The sequence below is a fragment of the Phaethon aethereus genome (genome assembly GCF_964289735.1).
Source record: "Phaethon aethereus genome assembly, chromosome: 3".
NCBI classification, from domain to species: domain Eukaryota; kingdom Metazoa; phylum Chordata; class Aves; order Phaethontiformes; family Phaethontidae; genus Phaethon; species Phaethon aethereus.
Genome location: NC_138576.1, coordinates 5971716 through 5984157, shown reverse-complemented (window position 1 = coordinate 5984157; position 12442 = coordinate 5971716). Strand labels below are relative to the sequence as shown.

Sequence of the window (12442 nt, the reverse complement as noted above, 5' to 3'; positions counted from 1 at the left end):
TTGCCCCTTATCCTTTATATCCCTTTTATTAAAAATCAGTCATTCTGATTTCTCCCTTGTTCTGCAGGGTGTAGATGTGACATTTGACAGTGCGACCATTACATTTTTACATCTAGGCTGGCAGTAAATCCTGTCTTGATTTTCCTTTATAATACCTTTTCTGTACCTTCTCTCACTAAACTCTCAAAATTTAGGGATGCTCTTGCTTTCTCTGGATGGTAAGTAGAGTCAGTCAATAATTTAAAAACCCCCAATTTTTCCATGCAAAAATTAAATTCATTTTCTTTCTTCAAATTTCAAAATGATTGAAAAATTATTGTCAGCTGTTTTTATCAAAATTATTTATTCTTCTTTTATCTCCTTTTCTTCCTTAGTTCCCACCTTTCCCTTCCCCTTTTCTCTGCCCTTTGTTTTTCTTTCCTCGTTTCTTAGGTGAAACCTAATGACTAAAACCATATCGAAGTTACAAAACACAAAACACTAAAACATGAAAACCAATCGTAGTTTCTTTATCTGATGTGATCCGTAAGGCTATAGTGAAAACAATGGTTAATATGGATGTCAAAGTTCATGGAAATAGGCATTTGTAGGCTTGAATTTCCAAACTAAGCAAAGATTTTACAGTGCCCTAAAGAAGCCTCATTTCTGAATTTCTGCTTTCTGAAAGTCAAACCCATTTCTGTCTCACAGCTGGTAAGAAAAGTACCAAGAGTACCAAGGAGCTCAAATAAATAATATTTAACGTGGAATTACTACTGACCTTGATGTAGTTTCTATGTATGGATTTTCTGCAGAAAGAAAAATCATGAACATTTAAGGAATTATGTTTACTGAGTAATGTATTACACATTTGTATGTTTGTGTGGTACAAATTTAGTCTAAATAAAAAACAACTATATGATACTAATTAATATAAATGTGTTTTTTTCTCTTTTAGAAGAAGCTTAGAAGGCTACTTAAATACATGTTTTTTCGAGACTATAAATCTAAAATTGTCAAAGGAATAGAAGAAGATGACCTCCTTGAAGGTAAAAAAAAGAAATTACTTAATCTGGGGGTGGCTTGATATTTTAGAAACACGCTGAACAGCTCAATGCAAAGTATTAATGTCTTGCTTATAATTAAAGACACAAAAATAACGTCTTCAGAGGAATTTGGTTTAAAATCTCTGCTTTTCGGTTTGAAATACTTCAGAAGTAAGTATTTGCATCTACCGTCCAAATGATGAGTAAGACTGCTTAATGTCAGAACTCTGTTGAATTAAGAAACTGTTGCTGATTAAAGGGCTAATTGATTTCAGCATCTGTAATTTAAATACGTCAGCTACCATGTGCAAATGAAAGGACATTTGTTAAATTATTATGAAAGGGTTTTGACGTGTTTAAAAAAAAAAATTGAATCTGAAGTCACTGAATACTAATATATGACCTGGGCTTGTTTTCAGTGTGGTTTAACATTTTATACTTTGAATCTGTAATTTAAAGAATGGGAAACACTTTTGTTTCCCCATTCCATGAGCAAATCACAGATTTTATAACCAATGCATTTAAAGGGAAAGTTCTTTCCATTAAAAATGTATTCATTTGTGCCATAGTATTTGCTGGTATAAGGTTTTGATGATTTATATTAATAGAGGAGTTAACATTTCCTTTGTAAAGTATTACGTTAAAACTTACAGGAAATCTAAATCTTGCCATACTTTTATAACATCTAGCAGTGTCCATACACTACTTTTTGTGTGTAACTTATTTCCTTTCTCAGAGCCTTTTATTTTTATTTTATTTTTATTTTTTTCCATTCCAATGAATTCCTTGTGTTTGGTTCTTCTGAGCATCCATATTGATGTTAGGTAAACATTGTGCTTCTTGCTTTGACTTAGTCAATCTGTGGATAAGTTTTTGTCAACTCATTTGAGATATAATTTGCCTGTGGCATTTTATTTTCACCACACATGAAAGTATATTGTTTCATGTGAGCAATTTGGCAGTATAGCTTCCTACCTGACAGCTTTGATTATTTTAATACTTAAGTCTCTGTCGCTATTTAAAAGAAATAAACAGTTTCCATAAGCCATTTAGATGCTCATTAAATGCTTCCTAAACACAGTTCCTCTGGGAATTAAAGATCGCATTTTCTGGCATGTTTTGGTAATTGAAGCAATTAATTTTGTTTTGTGAAGCTAATGTCTTTATAGCTGCTGTTCTGTTTAGAACAACAGAGAACACCTTCACAGAATCACAGAATGGTGGGGGTCGGAAGGGACCTCTGAAGATCACCTGGTCCAACCCCCCTGCTCAGGCAGGATCACCCAGGGCAGGTTGCACAGGAACGCGTCCAGTCGGGTTTGGAAGGTCTCCAGAGAAGGAGACTCTACAACCTCTCTGGGCAGCCTGTTCCAGGGCTCCGTCACACTCACAGTAAAGAAGTTTTTCCTCACGTTGAGGTGGAACTTCCTGTGCTGCAGTTTATGCCCATTGCCCCTCGTCCTGTCACCGGGCACTACTGAAACGAGACTGGCTCCCTCCTCCTGACAGCCACCCTGCAGATATTTATAGACATTGATGAGGTCCCCTCTCAGCCTTCTCTTCTCCAAACTCAACAGCCCCAGGTCTCTCAACCTTTCCTCATACGAGAGATGTTCCAGTCCCTTAATCATCCTCGTAGCCCTCCGTTGGACTCTCTCCAAAAGTTCCCTGACTCTCTTGAACTGGGGAGCCCAGAGCTGGACACAATACTGCAGATGAGGCCTCACCAGCGCAGAGTAGAGGGGGAGGAGAACCTCCCTCGACCTGCTGGTCACACTCATCTTAATGCACCCCAGGATACCATCGTCCCTCTTGGCCCCCAGGGCACATTGCTGTCCCATGGAGAACTTACTGTCTACCAGGACTCCAAGGTCCTTCTCCATGGAGCTGCTTTCAGCAGGTCAACCCCTAACCTGTGCTGGTGCATGGGGTTGTACCTCCCCAGGTGCAGAACTCTACACTTGTCCTTGTTAAGTTTCATGAGGTTCCCCTCCGCCCAACTCTCCAGTCTGTCCAGATCCCGCTGAATGGCAGCACAGCCTCCCGGTGTATCGGCCACTCCTCCCAGTTTTCTATCATCAGAAAACTTTCCAGGGTTCCCCAGATTTTACTGTAGAGCAATGGTCCATCACCTGTGGAGCTGCATCTCAGCGGCTGCGTTACGGTTTGCTTTCGGCTGTAGGTAATGAGGATGCTCTGTGCGCTTTCAGGAAAGCATTTCCTCTATATAGTCTGTTGTACAAGGGGGGTTTTGTACAACCAAAGAAGGGTGGTTTCTTCTACAGCTCTATCCACTGTAGATCCTTCAGTGAGAAGTAATGATACATGAGCAGTAGACTAGGTTTCTCGAGATTACAAAAAAACACTAGGTTATACTGGAAAACACTAAAGGGGGTTTTTTACTACAGTGCTACTGCAGCACAGCAGTGACATCACCTTGGTCAGGTAGCACAACTTACATGAGGAGGACAGTAAGAACAGGCCTTTTCTTCATAGCACATCTGATTCTAAAACATGTCCCTCCTAGGACATGTTGATGTTTGGAGAAGCCAAATAACTTAATTTTTTTGTTCTTTGCTTGCCTTTATGAAGACAAATTCAACAGTAATAACACCAACAAGCGGCAGAAGCTTGCTCAAGACTTTCTCAACTCCATTGACCAGACTGGAGAGCTCTTAGCCATGTTTGAAGATGATGAGATTGATGATGTTAAACAAGAGCGGATGGAGGTAATTCTTTTCTTTTACTGATACCCAGCTCCAGCAGAGAAAACTGCGAAGCATTTCATGCTAGTCTGATGCCTTTTTCGACTGCATATATCGTTGTTATATGTTTTTCCTTTTGCCCAGATGGTCTAAAGGAATCCTATTTCCATATTTTTCCTATTCCCTCAAATGTTTCCTGATACCTAAGCACGCATGCTGAGAAGGAAGATTACGAAAGGGTAGTTATGGATCTTTCTGTCTGCCATGTATTTGTATTTCCTTCCTGTAGAAAGCAGATTCTATTTATAAACATGTCACATGTTTTTCACAGTCATTTTTTTCTTTTCCATTATTCCTCTCATTAGAAATTTTTTTCAATAGAATTTCAGGACAGGTAAAATTAAAATATTCTGTGCAAACATGCTTCAGTATATGCTCTTCTCTCCATCCTGTTTTCAAGTCCTATTTTCTGATCTGCGTACATATGAAAAATTATGTCTACGTTATAGAATGCAGTAACATAACACTCTGAAAAAGCTAGCCTCGGATCAAAGAGCAGTAGAGCTGTGTTGGCATGGAAGTCTGTGGAACGATGGTTTTGATACCAGTTGGTTTTGATACCAGTTTTAATCCGTTTCACTGTGATTTAGCTATACTGGCACAAGATACTAGATCATAGCAAGTGCACCTTATAGATCTTATCGACCCCATGTCCCCTCTATCAGTAGAGCATCTACTTCAACGTCATTTACTCGGAAGTACTTACAAGATCCAAAGGCTCTATCTGTCCTAATCAATAAACAAGGCCAGGGCCAGTTCTCTGGCCCTGAAGGCAGGTGACATGGCCTGGCTTGGGTCCTGATGGCTAAATTTTTTTGTAGATGGACAGGGCTACCCTGACTTTTCAGTAGCCCTGACCATAGCAAAGATGGAGAGCAGTCTTGAATGGCAGTTCATGCTCAATTCCTCCTCACGTCTTGTGTGGGCAACTGGAGGGATGTCAAGGGCAAAGTTGTGGCAGGAGCATGCTCACAATTCCACACTAGTGTTTGGGACTATTTCCATCCTTTTTAGTCAGTAGAGAAGTATATATGACTGTTGGAAACTTGCTGGTTTTAGTGCGCTTTTTATACCATTTCAGTGGTAGTGGCTGGTTCCTTTGGTTTGATTTTCTTTTCTATGCTGAGATGGCTGATGCATTTGCTAATATTTGTGTATTTAGTATTTGGCTGTTAGGGCCTCACTTCACTTTCAGGATTCCCTGGAAAATTCTAAAGATAACCTGATTTTTATCCTTCCCTAGTTTTAAGTCCCATTTTTTCTTCTTAATGGAGCTCCTTTTCAGAACTGGGACTTTCCCAGTCCTGTGTCTCATTCCTTCTCTGCATTACAATTACTCAAGATCTAATCAAGAATCCCTTCTTTGTAAGAATTTGGCTAGGAACAAGTCCCGTTTCTGCCTAGCTGAGAATCAGTATCTTAGAGCAGTTGTTCCCAACCACTGTTTGTTTTTTGGAAACTGATGGTTTCTTTTCTTTTCTTTGCTGTCTTACTTATTTATTTATGCAAAATGTTGTTTTACATAAAGACAGGCAAATCCTTTGAGCTTGTTCACACAAAAATACGTAACAGCACTGTTCTGAATGAATGGGTTATGCGCGTGACTTTACATTCTCTTATGTCGTTCCAGTATAATATTTTTTCGGTCTAAAAAACCATACAAGTTGCTAGAAGTATGAAGTTCCCTGTCCTAGGAAAAGACAAACCTGACTCTATGCTTGTCTGTCAAGGAATGTTTTCCTCTAATCAAATATTTATCTTTAATCTGACTACATTCTTTTTTTTATCACTAGACTATAATTCCTGAACTGTAGTGTGTGTATATATATATAAAGTAATTAATCTCTCTGTTGCTCTACTTTATTACACTTTGTGAACTCTTGATCTGTTTCCATGCTAAAAAAAAGACAAAAATCAAGGTCTCCTTATTTTAGAGTAGATCGATGAATTATTTACAGGTATGAAATCAGTAGTATGTATTTTCTTACTTATTAGTTTTTAGAACTAATGAGAAAACGTGAAAGATTGCTTGAGACATGCTAGTCAAAATGTTTCACATATTTTTGGCTTTGTTTTGTTTGGAATTTTGTTGTCACTTTGAGGTGGGTGGAAAGGAATCAAAGATAGTACGAAATGTGATCCGTTCCTAAAGGCAGAGTTGTTAGCGGATGGGCTAATCTCATGTATCACATTTTCTTTGTGCAGTAGATTGTTTAATCCATACTAAGTTTTGGAGGAAATCCAATAGACACTTTAAAAATTCTAGCAGCGTTCTTTAAGGAATTAGTATACTTAAATCATGAATTGTGATCTAAAGGCAGTGTTCCTCTTAGGTATCAATTACCTCAGAAATGTGTGGTTATCTCGGTTTGGACAACTGTAAATGATTTCAGTTCCACTTTGCCTTGGGCCAAAATCATGCTAAGTTGTCCAGAGCAGATGATAAACATATATTTCTGATGTCATTATGGGCTAAACAGGATACGATTGTTTAGCAGTATGGTTTCGGTTATGATACAAAAAGCAAATATTGTTTATACTTATTTCTTTTAAAACTTTTTATAAAGTTAGAGCTAAGACTTCATGAGATTGCTCGCTGTTCTGTGAGGTCTATTCCGTATTTGTACCACGGAGGAGTAAGCAAAGCTCCAAGCCACTCTCAAACATTACTGAAGGAGAACAAACAATTCTACACTTTTCACTGAAAAACGCCCACTAACGCTTTCCTATTAAAAAGAAAGGACATTCTTCTAGGATTTCATGTAGAACTTACTGATGTATCCTGTGGTTTTAATTTGAAGCAAAGGGGCCATCTCTAAAATAGTAATAATAGCAATGTGCAAAGGAAAGTGTGAAACTCTTAAAGTACAGAACAAAGTTAAGAATAAAATTCACATTACTTTGTCATAATACATGATTATGTTATCAGCACATTGTGATCGTGACTTATTATAAAAAACTTCAAGAACAGCAATAAATAGTGGCAAACCAGCCGACTGTATTGGCAGAATCAAAACAAAATAAAACCCGGAATAGCACCTGTATCTCACTTTGTAACAGTTAGTATTTCGGCTTCCTAAGACAGCAGTAAAACACCAGTGAAACGCTGCTCCTCAGTAAGACAGTTAGAGATGGAATAAACTTTTCTAGTTCATAGATGTAAGTGAACTGCGCACGTGAAGGAGAGCTATCCGGGTCACAGAAGTTGTCTTCATAACAGGTGACAGTCTCCTGAAAATAAAATCTAACGGTGATCTACCTAACACCCCTTTTTTATCGTAGAGGTTAGGCTCTGGAATAACCAGGTGCTCAGGAATTCAGTGTCTCTTCTGTTGCCCGTTGTATGACAGAACCCACGAGAAATAAAACCTTGCAAGTGGATTGCAATTTTGCTTTCCTCTGCCTCTGAAAAATCATTTCGAGGGGAGAGTTAGGATTCTGTGGGATATGGCTGGATCGGTGTGGGGAAAAGGTGCCATACTCATTTCAAATCTTGGCATTTTTCCTTATTTTGCAGTTTGGGTAGCGATGCAGTTTTGGGTGTCTGTGTCCTTACGTTGCTACTCTGAACCTCTCGGGTGACCTGTCCATAGTGAAACTAGCTGCAGGTTTGGCTGTGATTTTGTGAATGATAACAGCAATTCTCCTAAATTTCCGTATCAGAACCACTATCAAATTTACCACGTCCTGTTATTAAGATCAAGCGTACCTATGTTAAAGCTTCAGTCAATGCCATTGCAAAGCTGACTTCTGTCTCATTCTGTAAATAACCAGTTTTTATCATTTAATGTAGAGTTCAATCTCCCCTACCAGGAAAAAGTCTTCCCATCAGAAATCTGAACTGACATACAAAGGAATGCAAAGAGCATCGCGCTGGGAACGCTCCGTTTCACTTTTGTTCCCCTAGGACTAAGAGAAACACCATTCATCTGCCACTCTGACTTCTAGTTTAGGGATACATTTCCAACTCTGCCATGTTACATGGCGATAACTACGATTTTTCCTGTAGTGTTCATTAGAAAGTGCTGTACAAAGCCCACAGAAATGCAGTGGGCTCTGTGCAAAATAGAGTAGATTATTGCAATAAAGTGTAGGTGTGTTTGGAATATACCCTTTGTTTACATGAGGTTAAATTACTCCCATTTAATTTTGTCTGTGTTCAGATACAATTAATTTTTGTGCGTCAAACACACCTAAACACACCCTAGATGCACCTTGGGATACAAGGAATCATGTTCTGGAATTCCACTCTGTTTCAGTCACAGAAATAAGATAGACTTAGCATATAGCAGTGAATTAGACTGTGACCAAGAAGATTCCCTGCAACCGGAATGTGATCATCAGCTTTTGAGTGGTCACGCTTTGACCTGAGCCAGGGAACGTTGTCCCAGACAATTCCTGGGCACAGTTTGGGAGTCAACCCAAATGGTTTGGATGTGGCCACTCTCTTTGGGACACTTAGAGTGCAGGAGCACAGACACAGATTGCTCCATGCCGACTGCCTGTGGAGCGAGGGCATGGACCTGGCATCTTTCAGTTGAGACTATAATTTGTTGAGATAGTTCAGAAAAAAACAGTGAGGTTTTCCGTTAAGAGAGGATCTGAAAGATGGTGTTCAAGTATTCAAATTCATTGCACTGATTTGGAAAGGATGTGCAAAGAAAATAGGCAGGGAATTATTTGGAAGGAACTCTGAGGCATCTCCCACTGTAATTACTGGAGATCCAGGCAGTATAAATAGTGGAGGTTGGAGCTGTTCAGCTGATCAAATGTTTGTATCTTCTTTATAGTGAGCCACACAGCTCTGTAGACTCCTCTGGATGTATTTATCTTTCAGGGAATTTCTCTGTGTTGTCAGTGACCATTCTACTTCTATCCTGGCCGTATGCGGGGCGTGGAGGCTGAAAGACTAAGATAAAAAGTATTAGAAGTGGAGAAGGCTTGAGTTTTGAGAAACTAGTGAGGGGATGGAGTATATATGCCCACAAGTATGTATGGTTGCTCAGGTTCACTTGAGAATAGGGATGTAATACCTGTTGCATTTTTGTGTTGTCTTTAAAAAATACCGTCACAGATCTATCATCCATTTATCTTGTGCTGGTCCACATATAGAATTGCAGCTTTCTAATATTATGTAATTTACACCAGCAACTCAAGGTATAGCCTGAAATTTCAAGATACTAAGTTTTGAAAATAAGGGGTAGAAAATAAGGTTCCTTATTCTTTACCCTACATTGTCAAATATAGGGAAAGGGATCCCAGTGATGGGACACAGAAAGACATGCTGTATCATTAAAAACCTTGTCTTAGGACACAGTCTTGTATGCACTAAATCATTGCAGCCCTAAGCATAAACCGGTATCATTCTCACCTGTGTGTCCACGCCAAATAAGAGGAGGTTGTCTTGAATTTGAAAAGGGACTCATAATGGCTAAATAATGTACTCAAACAGGAGTGGGAAAGTTCCTGCCCAAGGACACTAGATTCCTGGGACAGTGATAAAAAAACCCAGGGTCTCCTTTTGCCACCCTCTTAAGCTGCTTAGAGAGCTCGGTGCATTGCAACCACAACGTGGGCTGAATTTCACTTAAGCGTACCTGCCTGGAAGTTTAAACATCCCAGTTACTTAGGCCAGCTTCTGTACCCAGAAATGAGAGAGAAACAAGCCAGGGGGAAGTTCATGTCTTAGATCAGAGAGAAAAATGCTGCTTCTTTACCTTCCCCCCCCCCCCCCAAAAAAAAACCATTTAAGTCACATTTGAATGTAATTCATCAGATGTTCGAAAAGTGCTTCTGGTGCCTCTGGGCTGCTTCTTTTTGGTGGCTGAAGTTCTGTGCATGTACCGGGACCTTGACGGTACAAAAAAAAGAGTGTAATGATGATTTCTAATAGACTATAAGGTCAACACCAGCTCCCTATATACTGCCTACGTGTTTTGATATACATAGATGCAAAGATTAAAAAGAACGTAGATGGAATATCAATCAAGGAAAAAAAGCAATTTTATTTATAAGTAGGCAGTATTTTTTTTCAATATTGCAAAACGTACCTTACTGAAGTTAGGAATGCAGATGTAGAGGGAATTAATTTCACTGCATCAGTCCAGTGTTTCCAGAGGAGAGCAAAGTTAGCACAGCTAGTAGCGTCTCAACTGCAAATTAGCTGTCTGGGCATCAAAGTGTTTGTAACCATTATTCGGTATAAAAATAAGCCTGCTGGTATTAATGGTTTCTCTGATTACGCATTGCTTGGGAATGTTTGGGATACTGGGAAAACAGTATTTCTCTTGGGTAATGGTTGAATTGGTTAAAAGTAAACAGAAAATAAACAGAAGCAGTTTTTCATTATTATCTATACGTCTGTAAATATTGTGTCATTCTCGTCGGAATGAGAAAAAGCTGTCAAGTGAAAAAGATTTCTTGTTAAACCCAGTAATATCAATAGACGTTTTACGCTGATACAAATGTAAGATTATTAGGGGTTTCGCACATTGGGGTTGATTGCTATGGTTACATGAAGTGTGCTATTTGTTTGGGTCTTCCATCCTGGTCAAATAATGTTGTTTTTAGAGCATTTTAGTGAATGTTGCTCATACTGCAAATTTAGGCGGTTTTGCTGGGAGGACAAGGTGTTATTTGCTTTTCTGTCTTTTAGTTCTTTGAGTATTTTTTTGCCACTGTTTACTTTCTCTGAGGAAGATTCTGGGCTGTTGTATTTTGTATTTTTTACACCCAAATGACTGTGTTTTAACTTAACTTTTGGAAGGAAACTTTATATATGTATTATTTATATCAATAATTAAATGTCGACACACATACATATAAACCGTATTTCCGTGGAGCATTTGATTAGGAGCCAAATGTAAGACTAAAGAAACATTCTCCTTCTAAGTGTATTTTAATACTGTGCTTATTTGTGATCCTGTGTTTAACATGCTTGTTGCTTAGATATACTGGTCACCACATATTCGTACTCACAACATGGTTATTGCTTATGTAAACGTTGGAGAACTGGGAACAAGGAATGATGCTGACGTCTAATAAAGGTCCCGTTGGTAGTAGGTTATTGAAATTGCTGTGATGCTTTAAAGTAATTAAACAAACCAATGCTGATAACGATTTGTGTAGAGATGCGATAATGCAAATCTTTTCTACAAGACAGGATGCAATTCAGATGTTTTGAGGGGGAAAAAAGGTTATTTTTCAGGTCTTTGAACCTTTATGTAGTAAATTACTAATCTTTTCAGTTCCATTAGTCTGATATTTAAGTCCTTTCTCAATGAGAAAAAAATAGCAACAGCTTATTTCTTCGGGCAAGATGTTAACCAGGCCGATACGAGAACAGTTTTAACATCTCAAGCTTTCCTGAAAGAATTAGTCACTTGTGTAAAATCATTTTTGAGACTGTTTTCCATAGGATTCACAAAACTCAAAAGACAAAATCCATGGAGTTGTAACACGAATGAAAATTATGTAAAAATTTCAAACACAGTATTACTCCATGACATTCCCACATCTTGGCTGTTGCAAGGAAGAAATTTTCTGACACTGTTGTGAAGAGTAAGACTGAAATGTCAGCACAGACACCCATATCTTTGGCAGAAGGCTTCACAACCACCTGCTTCTCTTGCTTCCAAATACAAAGCCCCGTGATGCCGGAGCACCTTGGGTCACCAGCCACTGTTTGACCAAGCTGCACTGTGCGCTCCTGGATTTCTGTCCCCTTCCATTTAAGGATTCATCTCACAAAAAGCTTTCTGTGGAAGAAGATAAGATCTTCTAACAAATGAAGACAATAGAGGAAGGTTCCCTATGGCATGAAACAGAAGGGGTGTTCTTCTATTTCAACTACTGCAGAAGAGAGGTTCTGAGATTTAACAGGCAAGGTCCTGGATTTAACAGAGGGGAAAGAACATTCACAAATGGATATTAAGGAAAGGACTTTTTCCTGCTTCATCCATAGGATGCTGATGCCTGCCTCTCAACCTAAGGCAGTACCAACTTAATTTATCTGAAGGTTTATTTACCTGCTAATTCTAGACATGACAGGTCTAGAATCATAGAATCATAGAATAGTTTGGGTGAGAAGGGACCTTTCAAGGCCATCTAGTCCCACCCCCCTGCAGTGAGCAGGGACATCTTCAACTAGAGCAGGTTGCTCAGAGCCCCGTCCAACCTGACCTGGGGTGTTTCCAGGGATGGGGCATCGACCACCTCTCTGGGCAGCCTGGGCCAGGGTTTCACCACCCTCATTCTGAAAAATTTCTTCCTTCTATCTAGTCTGAATCTCCCCTCTTTTCGTTTAAAACTGTTACCCCTTGTCCTGTCACTACAGGCCCTGCTAAACAGTCTGTTCCCATCTTTCCTCTCTCCAAGTAATTTTCCATGGGGCTGCTCTCCATCCCTTCACCCCCAGCCTGTGCTGACACCGGGGGTTGCCCCAACCCAGGTGCAGGACCCTGTACTTGCCTTGTGGAACCTCATGAGGTTCACACGGACCCATTCCTCGAGGTTTCCCAGGTCCCTCTGGATGGCCTCCCCGTCCCTCAGGCATGGGATGCACTTTGATGCACTGTCTAAATATGCAGATATTGGACTTTCTCTTTTGAGAATAAATCTAAATCACACACGTACCCACAAAACTAAAATTTA

At 39.4% G+C, this 12442-nt stretch overlaps 1 protein-coding gene across 2 annotated transcripts in view; it reads left to right on the top strand.

Annotated features, from left to right (window-relative positions):
• SUPT3H (SPT3 homolog, SAGA and STAGA complex component) overlaps nucleotides 1-12442 on the top strand; it is a gene marked incomplete at both ends in the record, with an annotated part of 279215 nt that overhangs the window by 182946 nt on the left and 83827 nt on the right. For both annotated transcript variants that reach the window (XM_081997936.1, XM_081997935.1), the window contains 2 exons: nucleotides 938-1028; nucleotides 3618-3754. In XM_081997936.1, coding sequence (XP_081854062.1) covers nucleotides 938-1028; nucleotides 3618-3754 — 228 coding nt within the window. The remainder of the gene's footprint in view (nucleotides 1-937; nucleotides 1029-3617; nucleotides 3755-12442) is intronic.